At 40.8% G+C, this 17,810-nt stretch overlaps 1 protein-coding gene across 1 annotated transcript in view; it reads left to right on the top strand.

The window, feature by feature from the left end:
• PRMT8 (protein arginine methyltransferase 8) overlaps window positions 1–17,810 on the top strand; it is an 81,231-nt gene that overhangs the window by 34,321 nt on the left and 29,100 nt on the right. Inside the window, exon 4 of the mRNA XM_042469560.1 lies at window positions 10,778–10,841. Within this exon, the coding sequence (XP_042325494.1) occupies window positions 10,778–10,841 (64 nt within the window). The remainder of the gene's footprint in view (window positions 1–10,777; window positions 10,842–17,810) is intronic.

The following is a 17,810-nucleotide window of genomic DNA, read 5'->3' as shown; positions in this document are numbered from 1 at the left end:
GCCAGGAGACCTTTGGTGGGGTGTGTTTTGTGTGTCCCCCTCAGGCACGGGGCAAACATGCCCACAACCACAGATCAGGAATGATAGGCAAGACGTCAAACTGTGGATAATGGGATACATTGTTTCATGTGGCTTATGCTATTACAGAACAATGCACTCTGACATCACAAGTGATGGCACAGGAGCCATCCTTCAGATTCTCCTTGTCAGAAAAAAATCTGCCAGGGCATCCCTCACATCCTCCCCTGCTTTCTTCTTCTCTTTCTCTTCAAGGGGGTCATGAGCCACTTCCGAATGGGGTAGGCACTGTCAGCCAGTATCAGGGGCCCGATCTGCTGGCCTCTGATGTTGATGCTGGGGTTCCCTGGCACATGGATGCCAGCCTCCATGGCCTCGTAGATGAGAGAAAGTTTAAAGGGGCTTGGGCGCTTTAAAAGCGCACATAGGCTTTCTGCTGCTGCTTAGCGCTGTAGTTGCGCAGCTGCGCATCCGCCAGCCGGCAAAAGAAAAAAAAAAGCCGCGGTTTGGGCCGCCCGTGCGGAAGCTGCCTCTTTTTTTGTGCCGTCCTCCGAGGCGGCGGTATGGAAGCTACGGGTCCGAAACGGACCCAGGTGAGGCGTCTTCACTGCCCCCCCTGTGGAAGCCCCAACACCTGAAGCACGCCCCCGGGGCGGGCCGTCTGGAGGCTCCGTATTCAGCTGAATACACCTCCAAGACGTCCTCCCCTGCCCGTCTGTAACCCGCCCATATCTCCCTGCACGAACCCACTTGGGTTTTAAGATCATCGTGAGAGGCCTTCCTCTCCCATCACCTTCTCAGGCTTGTTTGGTAGAAACTGGGATACGGCCTTCTCAGTGGCTGCTCCCTGACTTTGGCCCTCCCTCCCCAGAGAGGCCAGATGCCCCTGTCCTTGCTCCTCTTCTGGTGACAAGTTAAAACATTTTTGTGCCACCAGGCGTCCACAAACAATTGAGGCTGTACTCTTAATGCTGTGTGGTGGTGATTTTCAAAGTTTTAAGAATATGTATAAAGTTGTTTTATATATTTTATATATTATTTTATTATTATTATAATATATATATTTTCTGTTGCTTCAATGTGCTTTATTTTAAATGTTTTAAAATATACTTTTAAAAGTGCTTTTATGTTCTGATTGCATTTTATTCTTTTACTGAGTGCTGTTTTAATATTGTACTAGTTTAATGCTATTTTAATTTGCACTTTTGTGTGTTTTTAATTATACTATTTTAATTTGTAAGCTGCTTTGTGTCCCAATTTTGCAGTACAGTATATGATTAAATGGGTGCAAAACTGGCTATAATATTGAACTAGGCAAGATTGTAGCAGAAAGTTTAAACTAGTTAACAATCTTAAGGAGAATTGTTATAAAATGATGTTTAGTTGAAAAATAAATGCTGGAAGTGTAATCTGTAAGAAGATTTGCTCTACCATATGCGGTGGACATGTAAAAAGGCAAAAGAATATTAGAAGTTAATCCATGATGTGATACAGAAGGTCTTCAAGACAGAAGTGAGTACTTTTTATTGGGGATAACAGATGAATAAATTAAGAAACAACAAGAAAAGATGTTTCCATATATGATGACAGCAGCAAGGATAATATAAACCCAGAGATGGGAAAGTATGGAAATCCCATCACTAGAGAGATAGCAGAGATATCTAGCAGAGATAGATAAACTGACCAATCTATTGAGGGAGAAATCGGTGGATAAATTTGTAAAAGAGTGGGAACCTTTCATACAATTTATATGTGAAAGAAGGAAAAAGATTACATTTGTTGGTTTTGAGATTTGATTTGTGAGCTGATGGTTTATTCTTCCAAATGACGGGTAGAGGTACGTACGACCTTTCACTAGTTAAATGGAAAGATACCTGACCTATGATAACACCAATGTTAAGAAAGTAGGAAATCAAGTCTAGTTTAATGTTCCTTAATGTGGGTGTGGTGGGTGTTTATTGTGAAACATGTTTTTGTTTTTTGTTTTTTGGAGGGATGTGTCATTGTGCTATATATGTATATCCTGGTTGGGATGTTTATTATTCATATACAGTATCAATTAAAAATATTTTCAAAAACTGTATTACCAGTTTTTTCACAGCCATTAAAATCTGTATTATAAAACTGCACAAGCTTTTCCCTCAGTCTTTTGCACATGCAAGGCAGCCACCCACAGATAGCTAATATTTCCTTTTTTGTTTGTTTCCTAACTCAGAGAGAAGGTAACATAAAAATTTATCGACATAGATAAAAGTACTTTTAAGTGACTCCTATTACACTCTGTAGGAGAAAGAACAGCTAAATATGCTTAATGGGAAAAATAATGAAGAATCTAGACTACAACCTCGTTAAAATTGTATGTAATAGTAATGGACACAGAGGTAAAATGGCTATGATAGCTGTTCACTTGTAAAATGGTTGAACTGCTAGACAGCCAGTTATAAAACATTCATTCCAAAATCAAGCAAAGTGATGCTGCTAAATATGACGTAACTTTGAGGCAGAAGCTCAGAATGTAAATTCACTCCTTTGAAGTGAATTTCACTCTCCTCCAACAAACCCACTCTTACACACCATCAAATCTTTCCTTACTTCCTCACTTCATCACATTGCCCAGTCGTGAATGTGGCATGATCCTTAGGTGAGAGTGATCATATTCTGCTGGAATTTGATATACAGTGGAAAAAGGGAAGCCAAATATAGTCAGACATTTATTCCAGACTTTAAGAAAACTGATTTCAGTAAACTTAGGAAAATAGTGACAGTGATGCCATGGTTATGAATGCTAATAGTGAAGGGGGTTAATGAGGAATGGGAGTTTCTCAAAAGGCACAATTTCTAACTGCTCCAACAAAGAGGAAAAATTGGAGGTGTCTCAAGAAACCAGGATGGATGACTAAAGAACTTTTCAACCGAGCTATGGCTTGAATGGAAGATGTATAAGATGGAAAAGGGGGGAAATCACCAAAGAGTAATTAAAACAAATAGCTAGCACATCTTGGGGTAAAATCAGAAAAACTAAAGTCAATGAGCTCAGGCTTCCTAACAACAATAAAAAGGGGTTTTTTTTTGGTTGTGGCTGTAGCAAAAGAAGAATAAGGAAATGGTAGGGATGCTATGTGGAGAAAATGGCAGAATGCTAACAGGGAACTGAGAAAAGGCAGAACTGCTTAACACCTTCTTCTCTCAAAAGGAGATCTGTGCTCAACCTGGAGAAAATGGAGCAGGTAATGCAGTAAGGTAAATGCAGCACAGATTAAGCAAAGAGGTAGTATAGGAATACCTAGCCACTATAAATGAATTCAAATCTGCAGGGACAGATTAACTCTATCCAAGGGTATTAAAAGTGCTGGCAAAAGTAATCTCAAAATCTGGCAAACAGGAGAGATCCCAGAAGACAGGAGGAACGCAAATGTTGCCATCTTCAAAACAGGAAAAAAGAGGACCCAAATAATCTTGACTCAGTCAACCTGGCATCAATACCAGGAAAGATTCTAAAGCAGATCATGAAACAGACAGTCTATAAGCATTTGGAAAAGAATGCTATGATTACATAGGGCCAAAACAGATGGCCATAAATGTCATGGGCCCAAAGGTGCTGTCAGAACCATGCATGCATGGATTTTGTCAGAGTTTTGATGGGGAATGGTTTTGTAGATGTTTTCTTTTCAAATGATAAAATAAGTTATATGCTTGCTTGCTTGTTTGAGGCTCATGGGTAGGCTAATAGTTGCTAGTTGGCATAGGGGGCTGGGAAGTGTGCAGGTGGTTAGAATAGTTTTGGGAACAATAGGTTTGGAATGTGTGTGATGTGGGCTGCACTGGGTTGGTGTCTGGTAGTAACAGAAAGGCGGTGTATGATGATGTCTGTCTGAAAGAGTTGGTGAGAAGTTTAGAAGAGGGAATTGGACTAAGCTATGGGAATTGGAGGTGGGTGCTAGTTTAGGTGGGGTGGAGTTTGGATTTCTGGGGTTTAATGTATTGCTTGGCTGTGGGGGGCTGTTCTGGTTTAAATGCTGACTGGTGAACTTCTGACTAGGTGTATGCAATAACGTTCTCCGCTGTTTCAAAACGCTAGACTCTTTGATACTCATTGGTTTTGAGTTTGCTCAAGTCTGACAGATGCCCTCCACTGTTGGCCCAAATAGGAGTGGAAAAGGTTCGCTCCTATTTAGGCTGGTTTGGGGCTGCCTCAGGGGGCCCCAGCACAATCCCCGGGCAGCTTCTGGGTGCTCTGGGGCCATGCATTGTGAAAATGCCATGCCCCCCGAGCAGCTTGAAGCAACGCCAGTCTGATTGGTTGGTTGGGGGGATTCCTGGTGTCTTGGGGGAATGTGCCATCAAAACACCGCATCCCCAAGACACCCAGCAGCTGGTCTATTTCAGTCCTAAAAGAATGGGTTTCTCAAAAATAAGTCATGCCAGATTAATTTTATGTCTATTTTGACAGTGTCAGCTTGGCAGATGAAGGGAATGTTGTGGATGTACTGTATCTTGATTTCAGTAAGGGTTTTGACAAGGACCCCCATGATACCTTTGAAAACAAGCTAGTAAAATGTGGGACAACACAAGACATGTGAGACAATGTAAGATATGTATTGGATATTTTATAATATTTAGTTAAACATGAAAAATGAGCTGCCTTGATATTTTTGGATGCAGAGAAAGCATTTGATAATTGGCAAATTATGTTTGATGCTTTGGGAAAGATGGAGATTGTGACTGACTCCAAATGTCTCAAATTATATTCTTTATTTCTCATCAGCTGTCAATAGGAGAAACTCTTTGCTCCTTAAGCTTTTATAAATTGTATGAGAGAGTGCAACAAGACAAGACAAAGATGATGCAATAAATACAGTGTGCCCTTCCCTTACATGGTGGATCCGTTCCAGACCCCCCCCCCCACACGTAATGGAAAACAATGGTTCTCGTGCCTATGATGCGCCACAGCACGCATGCCAAACGCACACGCATAATTGCCTCTCTTGGCACGTGGCTTTCAATGTATGGCGTGACCTGTATGTACAAAAACCTTTTCGAAAACACCTAGGGGAAGGGGATATCAAGCAATGTGCTTGATTGATATGGCAATCTGACTTGAGAATAGAAAATAGAAAACCCAGAACCTTTGTGTTTGCACATTTGGTCCCCTTACAAATCATGTTCAGCTGCAGTAAAGGAGGGGGGTTCTTAATCTCTGTTAATAATACAAAATAAATGCAAAACAAGATTATGCCTTTAAAAGGCCTTATGGATTTCACCCCATGAAGCTTTATATAGAAGAGAAATAGTATTTAGAGATATGTGGGTAACTTGACAAGATCTTTTAATGTTTGATGGGAGACATTACAGAATGAAAGCAAATGAAGAATTGAAGCTTGAGGGATATGATTTCAAGAGTAGTTAGTAGTACTAGATAGACATTTGAGGGATTTATGATGGAGAGGAACTTACATGGTTTTGAAGTAACAAAATCAGAACTTGAAATTTAGATGTGTACAGATGATGATAATTTGCCAAAATGTTTAAGCTTTTTTTGAGATGGAAATAGAGAAAGGAAAGGTTAAATGTCCAATTCTATTCTTTTATTTCTTAATGCTTGAACCAAGGATTCTAGTGAAATAATGTGTAGGAATGAAAATACTGGGTATCCCTTTTTAATACCAGAAGATAATGAAAAGACTAGAGAATCACAATTGTAGCTGCCAAATATAACTTCTGTATACCTTTTTTAAAATGTTACCTGTGTTGTATTTCTCAAGAACTCTAAAAAGACAATCAAAAGCCTTGAAGGTATCTAATGTATATACAGTCGGCCCTTCTTATACACGGATTTTTTATACACGGATTTAAGCATACACGGTTTGAAAATGTTCCAAAAAAGTATAAATTTACCTTGATGTTCCATTTTTTATTAGGGACACCATTTTGCTATGTCATTATACTTAATGGGACTTGAGCATACACGGATTTTGTTATACACAGGGGATCTTGGAACCAAACCCCAGCGTATAACAAGGATCCACTGTATTCCACATGGTTTGCTATGTGCCACAATATTGAACATTCACCTAATTGGGTCTGAAATATGCCAATCATTAACAAAATCTGACTGATCAGAATGTACGTAATAGGAATGAAACTCTCAGCTGTTTCATTCATGATGCTACACCTCTAGTTGTCTATAGACTTTTTATATGATGTTTGTTTATATTTTTCTACTAGTTTTTCTATATCTCTTTGATTCTTCATATGTGCCAATTTGCATTTATGTTATATTTAATCTTCTTTTAATATGACACCCCTAATAGTAGCCTTCATAACCCAAACAATCATGTAATCCATATCAAGAGTTTCATTAACTTCAAGTACAATTTTAGCTTCCTTGCTATATTACCACTAAAGCACTTATTGTTTAACACCTCTGTTAAAACGCCAAATAGTTAGCGTAGGAGGCCTAGTTTTAAATTGAAAATTTGTCACCACAGGTAAGTGATCAGATATATACAGTAAATTTGATGAATGACTGGCATATCAAACTCTTTAAAGATGTGGATGCCAAAAGAAAATCTATTCTGGAAGGAGAGGAGAATCTCTTAGAATAAAGCATGCAATCTTTAGTTCTCCATGTATCTAACAGGAAAATGGATTCAAGAACTTGAACCAGATTATTTTTGTTATTTCTATCCTTCTGTGCCATTCCTTGAAAATTGCTCCAATCTTTTTAGGGGTCCAATACTATATGTAAGTCTCCCCACAATATAACATCCCTTGTTGCAAATGTATGCAATTTGTTTTATAAAGGAAGTGCTGTTGCCTCACACTAGGATAATACAATAAGCCAAGTATAACCTGTCTCAGTAATGGCCTTTAATAAACAAAACAATTTCTTCTGGTTTTGTACAAATAATGTCCACCTTAAACTGAAAAGCTTTCGATTCCCTACTAATACATTCTTAACCTGTCATGGTAACATCCTTTTTTATATATTAAGAAAGGGAACGAAAAAGAGGAAAATCTGAAAATGTGAAGTCGAAGGCTTTCATGGCCGGCATCCATAGTTTTTTGTGGATTTTTCAGGCTATGTGGCCATGTTCTAGAAGATTTTCTTCCTGACATTTTGCCAGCATCTGTGGCGGGCAACTTCAGAGAATGCTTGCCTGAAAAAAGTGGGTATATATATATATACTGTGTGAGCCTGGGAATGCAGGAGTGATTTGCATGTGTATTGTTCTGTGCTGATGGCCTCAAGCTGGAAGGCTAATGCGAAAGAGGATTAGTGTCTGCTAATGGGTGATCATTATCTGTTGGGAAAGCCCCTGACTCTGAGTGGTTTCCCATTTGCATTTGCTGAGTCCTTGTTTTGTTATTCCTCAGGACTGGTAGCCAAATTTTGTTTAAGGATTTCTTCTTTCCGGTTGAAATTATCCAGATGTTTGTGGATTTCAGTGGCTTCCCTGTGCATCCTGACATGGTAGTGGTTGGCATGGTCTAGAATTTCAGTGTTTTCAAACAGTATTTTATGCCCAGGTTGGTTTGTGGCATGTTCTGCTACTGCTGATTTTTATGGATGGCCCAGTCTGCAGTGTTTCTCGTGTTCCTTGATTCTTGTTTGCACACTGTGTTTGGTGGTCCCTATGTAGACTTGTCCGCAGTAGTATGCGGTAAACTCCTGCGGCTGTGAGAGGGTCTCTCTGGTCCTTGGCTGAGCGAAGCATTTGCTGGATTTTCTTCAGCAGTTTCTAAACCATTTGCAGGTTGTGCTTCCTCACCACTTTGCCTATTCTGTCTGTGACTCCTTTGATGTATGGTAAAAATACCTTCCCTTTGGGTGGCTGCTTGTCTTTACTCCTCTGTGTTTTCATGGACCTGACAGCCCTTCTGAGTCTGAGCTGGAATAACCATTACCCTGTAGAGCCCAGTCCAAGTGCTTCAGTTCATCTTCCAAGAAGTGGGGTTCACAGATGCATTTTGCTTGGTCTACAAGTGTTTTGATTGTGCTTGTTTTTTGTCCTGGGTGATGGTTGGAGTTCTTGTTCAGGTATTGGTCTGTATGTGTGGGGTTTTTGTATACTATGTGACCCAAACGTTGGTTCGGTTTGTAGATGACTAGGACATCCAAGAATGGCAGTGTTTCTTCCTTTTCTTTTTCCATAGTGAATTGGATGTTGGGGTGGATGTTGTTCTGATGGTTCAGGAACACAGCCAGATCTTTTTCTCCATGACTCCAAATGGTGAAAGTGTCATCCATGTATCGGAACCAAGTTGTGGGCTTTTTCGGTGCTGTTTCCAGGGCTTGCTTTTCAAAGTGTTTCATGTAAAAGTTTGCTATCACAGGGCTTAGAGGGCTTCCCACTGCTACCCCATCTCTCTGTTTGTAGAATCCATTGTCCCACTGGAAATAGCTTGTGGTGAGGCAATGTTTGAACAGGGCTGTGATGTCTTCTGGAAAAATCTTTCGGATGAGTATCATGGTGTCCATTATGGGGACTTTGGTGAACAGGGAGACCACATCCAGCCTCTGTTTAAAAACCTTCAAATGAGACTTCACCATACTCCCAGGTAGTGTATTCCACTGTCAAACATCTTTTACTGTCTGAAAGTTTTTCCTAGTGTTGAGGTGGAATCTCTTTTCTTGTAGTGTAAATCCACTGCTCCATGTCTTAGTGTGTGTGTGTGTGTGGGGGGCTTGCGCACCCTGCGGCATATTGGACTCATATGGCCACACTACTTCAGGTGTGAGTTACAAACTTGCAGACACGTGACTTGTATGCACTCAAACTTTACTGAACTCTTTCAACTTAACAATAACGCCACAACCCTGAACATAAACACAGTCTCAAAACAATTTTCTTTCCTCATGGTGATTCTTCTCTCGGCTCCACTCTCAGCCCGAAGCATTTTTCCAACACCTCCAACTCCAACTTGTCTCGGTCTGTGGGTACTGGGGTCTGCTTCCAAAGTTCTCCCTTCGGGTCCCACCACTCACCTTCCATGGCCTTCTTCTTTCTTCCTCCACTCACCTTCATGGGGATAGCAAAAATCCCCCTCTTCTTTAGGGTCTCTTAATTTTACATCCACGTGAGGTCTGACTCTCTCTCCTTGGGCTCCTGGTTACTTTCTCTTTCCCTGCTCCGATCGCCTCTCTGCATCCTGTTCTTCCGCGTTTTCCCTTCCACCATGTGCTCACTTCTCCCTTACCTTTTATACCTCTCCCCAAATATCTCTCCTCCTCCACTTCCTCTTCCCTGGGTCCTCCTTTCCCCCTAATTGTGGCTCTGCCTGACCAACCCTCCCCTCCCCTTCCCCTCCCTTACTACACTTAGTCTCTGGACTTGCTCCATCATCAAGATGACATCTTTTCAAATATTTTAAAGATGGCTATTATGTCACCTCTTAATCTTTTCTCCCAAGCTAAACATACCCAGCAACCTCAAGTGCTCCTCATAGGGCATGGTTGCCAGATCTTTCAACATTTTGGTCACTCTCCTCTGGAAACACTCCAGCTTGTTAATAGCCCTCTTGAACTGAACTGTAGAATAGAGAATAAAATACTTACAGATCCCAAGATCCCTGAGGATGGAGTCATGAAAGTTAAAGTAACATCACATTGATGTCATTTTCCTCAGCCTGCCATGAGCAGTGAGGTATGGGCACAGAGAGAATGTCCTTTCGTTTGTGGTGTCCTGTTTTTTAAAGATGCCTGAAGAACTTGTATTTGGACAAATAGTTCGCATATTTTATCACTGGAATTATTTTTATTTGCCTTTGCATTTTTACTAGTGTTTAAATTTAAGTAAGCCACCCTGAAGAGAAGAATAAGAATTGCATAAAATAAATTAATAAATAGCTTCACACTCACTTTTGCCATTCTCTTAATTTCACTGTGTTATCTAATGTAATTTGTATATTCTAACTTTCATGGCCATAGGCTGTAGCAATATCAGAGTACAAGCTCTACAAAAGCCAACCCTCTGAAAATTAAATCAGAAACATTGCCATATAGCTCAGTGAAAAATGACATAATGAATATGTGTATTACAAAATTAAGCTAATTAGTTCTGATTTACTGCTGGAAAAATGATGCGTAAGATTAGCCACCATGGATCTCTATCTAAATTCTTATCATGGACATTAAGCCTTGACTGGTGAGATTTGAAGAGACCAGAACAATTTTACTGAAATTAATATACAAAGATACAAATGCACAAATATTTTGGTCTTACAGTCTTATCACATTACAAAACAAACCCAACATGCAGTGACAGTTCTATATAGGCAGTTGATCACCCTCACAAAACACCCTCACTGTACATCTTGCCATTGTAAGCTCTGCTTTACTCTTATGAGCTGTCAGAACCACAGGTAAAGTTCAACCTAAGCATGTCAGATGTGTGTCAGTTATGAAGTTTTAACTGTATAACTTATGAATTTTCACATTCACAAATTCCAGCTGGAATTGTCAGAACATTGAGATCTGTATTCACTGGCTTGAAATATTACTTATTTGTCTTGAAGTAGAAAAAGAGAAACTGGAGACAAGTAAATCTGCCTCAAGGGGCATATATATTTATATATATACTACAGATATATATAAGTTTAAGCAGTCATTCTCTTCTCTAGTCAAATATGTTCATATGCCTTTCTTTTTTGTCTCCTGTAATTGGTTGTACTATTGTCTATAGATATGTTTTTCTGTACAGGCTCTGAAATCAATACAAAACACTTTCACTTTCTCTCCCTCCCTTGTATCCTTTAGATTGAATGTTCCAGTATATCTGACTACTCAGAAAAAATTATCAAGACGAACCACTTGGATCACAGTAAGACTTATCTAAGGAGATTGGTTGTATCTGCTGTTTTTGACTAATTTCTCTTTACTTAATTTATAATCAGTGACATATTGTTCATATTGCTTTGGGGTTATTTGGCATTTTAAAATACACATAAACACAATTATCACATCAAACCATCTGATGATAATTTAAGAGTTACTACTTTTACAACAATCTTATGATATTGTAACAGCATTTGTATAAAAGAAAATACATGAAAGAACATAGTTCATCTTTTTTACAGCCATAGACCAGCATAACAAAGAACATAAGAAGAATAAATCTAGTCTGTGAGTAGCCAAGTCCTGGCTTAGGAGCTATATGCAGCTGTTTGCACTGTCAGCACCTACTGAAGTTAGAAAAGAATTAAGGGCTTATAAATAGCCACAATAAACAACTCACATAGTTTCAACATGGTATAAAAGATGGATCTACTTATTGTGCACCTCAACTAGCCAGTTCTCTGGCTCTGTCCACTTGCTTGCTCGTGTGGGAGGTAATAGCTCTGGGGCCTTACCATTGCATCGATCAGTCACATCAGTCCTTGCCATAGCCTGGGTATGTACCTAGTCTGCCATACACCTCAGGCATCACCCCCTGAATGATATTTGAGCTGGGCTGAAGTTCTAAGCCTGAATGCTATTGTTAATCTAAGGACTTTATTGCACCACCTTTCCTCCCACACTAGGTGCGGGATGTTAACAAATACAGTGGTGCCTCGGGTTACGAAATTAATTCGTTCCGCCATTCCTTTCGTAACCCGAAAATTTCGTAACCCGAAACACTTTTCCGTTAGCACTGGAAAGCCTATAGCTGCACTTTGCAGCATTTGAATTTCGCGCCGAAATGAATTTCGTAACCCAAAAAATATTTCGTAACCCGAAACAGTTTTTGCCAATCCAACTTTTTCGTATCCCGGAAATTTCGTAACCCGATCATTTCGTATCCCGAGGCACCACTGTAGGTGCATTTTATCACACACACCCATGCCCAAGCAGTAGGCATCCTGTACCTGATCTAGGATTCTCCTACACTTGTTTTAAAAATGGGGAAATTTTGTTATTTAAAAGGTATGGAAGAAGCCCAGTTCAGATGCAGGAAGCCCAAATCGGATACAGGATGCCTGGGCATGCTGGTATGCAATAAAATCTGTCTATTTAAGTTTACATTGTTGTGACATGTGTGTTGCGCCCATAACCCTTGTTGGGGCATATGGAAATGACGCACAGTGTCCACCATGACCACCTGCAGAGTTCAACCACGTCGACAGGACACCAAGAAGAAGGAATCTGTGAAGATGTCTTCAACTAATAATGACTCTTACAAGTCTTCACTCTAAACGAGGGCTTTAATCTTCCTTTGCAGTATTTACAACATAGATATACACAGTGTATTGGACATCCATCTCTAATACACACTATTTACACCAAGCAACAATAACGCAACCTCTGAGGCAGCCACATTAACACATAACCATCTCACTGCCTCTCAGTAACAGACACAGCCCACTCATAGGCACCAACTGTCTCCCAGTAACAGACACAGCCCACTCTCTGAGGCACCAACTGTCTCACTCTCCTCTCAGTGACAGTTGAGAACTGACAGTTGACAGTTGCATCAACATTCTGATGATGAACTGTTTGAATGCTGACACATTAGCTGCCACTGGAGCTGTAAATTATCTGCACAACAGCTCCCCCTAGTGGCCACACCAATGTAATTTCCTGACATTCATCCCATGTCTAGAGGAAAGGAGGTGTGATAATTTCCTTAGCTAGAGTAGGTCTATTGCATAAATAGAATTTATGCATGTATCCATTTACCAAGTTACTATTGATTCATTGGGTCTATTTTAAGTCATAAGACCCACTCCAATGTCCTTCATGGATATATCTTTTTAGGAGTGGGGTATCCTCCACACCCGCTTACCACTTCAGATGCATCCTGCACATTGTCCACAATGTAATTCTATCAACTCAACTCTACCAAACTTGTTGAAGCTGTAAATGGTTCTACAGTGTAAATGCAGTCAAATCTCTCAGTGACGTGGATGCTGTTATGTCCTAATGATTTGGGTTGTTTAAGGAAAATGCCTGGATGTTGCACTACCAATTCCCTACCTCCACCCCAACAATATTGATAATTTTCCATAAAACTCTTGGCTCTCAGCCAAGCTAAGAGATTTTGTGGTATAGGAAGTAGCCAAGTAATTTTGTAAAGTTTATTTTGGAGGAGTGAAATCTTTCTGTTTGCACACTCTATTTTCACTAGCTGGCACAAGTTTTCTCATAACATGCCACATTTTTTTTCCAGTTATGATGAGAAATGAATTATGCTCTGCTCACATTTTCACACTGCATTGAGGCTGCCTTTTAAAAGTTAAAGGAGAGAGATTTTTGATACAGGAATCTGCCACCCACCACAGGCAAATGTAATTCCAACAGACTGCTTACCTACCCATTGCTTAAATGGCTAAACATTACCTTTTCTCACTTCTTCCCTCTTATTTGAAAAGACAGAAATGCAGTGCCAGCTATGGAGCAGATCATGGACAGAGGAAATTAAGTCAATAACACCAGCATTACTGACCAATCCCAAGTATCCAAAACTCCTCCAGGCAGGGATCTATCTTGTTCCTTGCCCAGGTTACCAATGGTCAGAAGTTCTCTGATGATGCCAGCCACAGATGCTGGTGAAATGTCAGGAAGAAACTCTTCTAGAACATGGCCACATAGCTTGAAAAACTCACAAAAACTGTCAGGAGTCTGGGAAATGAAAAATTGAAGGCAGATGTTAGGTGAAAAACATAAGATACCTTTCAAATAAAAAGGTCTTGTTGGTGACTAAAATTGTAGAACCAAATTTTACCTTCTTCCTGAGCACATTCTGTCATATATAAACTGCCATCAAATAGGGAAGAATTCAGAGAAGATGAGATCCATGCTAATATCCTGAAGTATTCTTTGTTGGGGCCATGAAATAAAAATTATGTCATGAAAATAAATCTTAGGCTGATTACCCCAGAGTCCATCTCTCAGTCATTCCTCTTCGACCCTTGATATCAAATTAATATCAAAAAGGGATGTCTTAGGCAGGTACCCAAATGGAAGCTCTCCAGCACAGAAAACCAGTTATACCATATAAGAAATACAGATGGCTCAACATAGGAGAAGTCAAAAGCACTTAGCCAAGATGTGATCACTCAGAATTGACGTTAATGGTGGCAAGGAGGGAACTTTGGCTTATTGTGCTGGTGGCCAGCTATTGAACTGGAGACTAAAGCATAGAAGGCCATCTGTATTCAAATTGAGGTGTCACAAAATGATCCCCAGTTCCCTCAGCACTTTGAGGGTTTTATGGGTCTTTCTGGGCCACCTCAGTTTTGCCTGCAGAGTACAAAGTTCATCTTTTGTAATGTTACAGCACTGTGGAGAATGTTCAGCTAGGTACCATAGCATTATGAAATGCTTTTCAGGCAACTGAGTGGTACATCAACTGTGTCAGGTTGGGTGCCTAAGTAAATCTGTTGTGTAATGGACCTCTGCTTTGTCTGTTCTAAAGACATACCTTGTTTGTGTGCCAAAACCCCAGACATCTAAAAATTATTCTGGGAATCAGTAGAGGCAGGTGACCTAGTGAAAGGATATCAGCCATAGTGTCCTAGCCTGGCCTTGATCCTAACATGTACAAGCCTATGGTTACTAAACACAGTTTGTCACACAAGATATTCCACCTTGCCTTGGCCTCATTGTAGTCCTTGGCAACATTGGGCCCATACAGATAGGCCAAAATAAAGCTGCTTCAGGTCACTTTGGAGATATGCTGTTTAAATGATATGTGTGTCTTAAGAATCTGGAAGCCATGCCAAAGCCATGCTTTATTTTGGCCTGTCTGTACGGGGCCAATGTCTTTAAGCAATTACAACTGCACTTACATCAGAGACTGACACCTCTTGTTACAAGACCTGGAAGTGCTAAAAAATTAAAATAAAACCCAAAGTAGCTTTTGGTGATGTTTAACTGACATATTGAAAAATCAGAAACAAATCTACATATCTGGAGTAGTTTAATATGGTTTTTTAATACTTTATTTATTAGAATTTTACAAATATATATAAAATAAAAGGTTACATAGAATCAAAGATCAATATCATTACCTAACAAAAAGCACATTCACTCTGTCTTTCATTCATAGACATAGGCGGTTTATTTCCCCCCCCCAGTTCTTTTATTTATTATTGAAATAATACAAATACATATGTAATATTTAACATAAAATATCTCTTATTCCAAACGATCTTGCACCCTGATATTTATACAGAAAGCTTATTTTCCCATAGTTTTGCAACCTCTTTCCATTTTGCTTTATATTGCTGTTCTATCATTTTTGGACATTGAGATCATGTCCAAGATTGCTAACTCATTCAATTTCAAAATCCATTCTTCTAAGGATGGGATAGAGTTGGCTTTCCAGTATTTGGCAAATAATATTCGAGCAGCAGTTATTGCATATAGTAAAACACTCAACTCATCTTGAACTAGATTGTCCCAAATCCCATCAGTAATATTTAACAGAAATAACTCAGGGGTAAATGGAATATTTTTCCCCATTGCATTTGTTATAGATCTGTGTATCATGATCCAATTTTTTTTAGCCGATTTGCACTGCCACCAAAGGTGATATAAGGTGCCTCCTTTTTGATTACATTTCCAACAGTAAGAAACACCGTGTTTAGCCAATCTAGCAATCTTAATTGGGGTCAAGTACCACCTAAAAATAACTTATAATAGTTTTCTCTTAATTTAACACATTTAGTAAATGCGAATACATACAAATGGGTTTCACTGCGCCTGCACAGTACTGTTCGGAAACTTCTAGAATCACTGGGCAAAGCACACTTTGCAACATATAGAAACTTTTTGGCGGTAGCTCCGCCCATCCCTTATAAAGCCCCTGTTTTCCCGCTCTTTCCCCAGTTCCAAAATTTTTCGCCGCGTAAGCGACATGAGAATGAGCCAATAAGAGTACGACACAGAGGGGAGGATGGGCGGGATTTGTATGTATTCTCAGATGACCACTCGAAGAAATACTGTTACAGGTAAGCAACCTGTCCTTCTTCTTCGTGGTCTCTGTGAATTATACAAATGGGTTAGACTGACAAGCTTAGATAACGGCGGAGGGAGTGTCCTGAGAGAAAAAGTGGTTCAAACACTTTGGTTTATTAGCACAATAAACTCATAGAACCAAATACCTTTTGTCAGTCAATTTGTACCAAAGAACAATATACTGTATGGTCATGAAACCAACACACTCCCTGTGTGAAATAGTGTATTAACAGGGAGGTTCACCCAACCCTTGAGCCAACAAACAGTTTTGCATAACTGTGATGTTGACACAGTATAGGCAATGATCACCATGGTCAGATAGGGTTGGCCCACATTGGCACAATGGTAACAGAACGGATGAGACAACAATGCAGTATCCATGACATTCATGGAATAGACCTCATTCAAAGTCATTCAATCCCAAGCCCAACAACTCAGCATGGATGGTCAGTGCAATATCAAAACCATAGGAATAAACATATTCAAGGTTTTGTAATCCAAGATACAAGTAAATTCAAGGCACATAGCTTAACTTAGTCAGTGCAACCCTGAAACCAATACAGCCCTTCCAAAGGCTGCATCCCGTTTGGCCTTCACATCCAGCCTGTAATGTTTAATAAAGGTCATTGGCTGGGACCATACGGCAGCCCTACAAATGTCTTCCAAGGGAACCCCCATCAAAAAAGCGGAGGATGCTGCCAGCGCTCTGGTTGTGTGAGAGCGAACCCTAGCTGGGAGAGGTCTGCCCAACAGTTCATAGCAGAGATGGATGGTATTCGCCACCCACTTGGAAAACCTCTGCGCAGACACAGGCAGTCCTTTCTTCGGTTCCAAATAACATTGGAACAGTCTATTGGAATAGCTCGACCCCGCAGTCCTGTCCAGATAGAAGGCCAAGGCCCTCCGAACGTCCAAGGAGTGTAGGCTGCGTTCGATCTCGGTGGTCGGGTTGGGGGCTAGTGTCGGTAACACAATGTCCTAACACAAGTGGAAAGCCGAAACTACCTTTGGCAAGAAGGTAATGTCGGTACGGAGGACAACCTTATCCTTATGAAAGATAAGAAATGGCTGGTCCCTCCGCAAGGCACAAACTTCGCCCGCATGGCGGGCCGAGGTGATAGCCACAAGGAAAGCCATCTTCCATGACAGCAGTCTCAAGTCAGTCGTGGCCATCAGTTCAAACGGCTTGGATTGCAACGGAGACAACACAGAGTCCAAGCTCCAAGCTGGGGTCGGGACCGAAACAGGGGGCTGGAGGTTGGCACACTCTCTCAGGAAACTTTTCACCAGTGGATCTGTGAAAAACGAAGGTTTGCCCCCAAACTGGAAATGAGAGCAAATCGCCGATAGATAGCACTTAATAGAGGTGAGGCATAACCCAGCCTCCAAAAGTGCCATCAGGAATTCCAGCAATATCGGTGTCATCACCTGGGATGGGGATAGATCCTTTTCAGCTAAAAAGGATAAAAACCTCTTCCATTTCGAGGCGTAGGACCTTTGGGTGGAAGGCTTCTGTGCCGCGAGGACCACGGCCCGCACCGAGTTTGGCAGTGTGGCTAAGGATGGATCCTCCATGCCACCAAGGGCAGGTTCTCGATGTCCGGGTGCCTGATCAATCCGTCCCGAATTGTGAGCAGGTCAGGACGAGGGTCGAGTCTCAGGAATTCCCTTCTGGACAAGTGAAGTAGGCATGGGAACCACGGCTGCCTGGGCCACCACGGGGTGATGAAGATCATGTTCGGGTTGTCCGACAGCATCTTGGACATCACTCTGGTCAGAAGCGGGAACGGTGGGAAGGCGTACAGCATCCCCTCGGTCCAATCGAATGTGAATGCATCTCCTAGGGACTCGA

This window comes from Sceloporus undulatus, chromosome 5 (assembly GCF_019175285.1).
Source record: "Sceloporus undulatus isolate JIND9_A2432 ecotype Alabama chromosome 5, SceUnd_v1.1, whole genome shotgun sequence".
Classification (NCBI taxonomy): Eukaryota; Metazoa; Chordata; class Lepidosauria; order Squamata; family Phrynosomatidae; genus Sceloporus; species Sceloporus undulatus.
The sequence above is the reverse complement of the archived record's forward strand: the minus strand, read 5'-3'. Positions and strand labels throughout refer to the sequence as shown.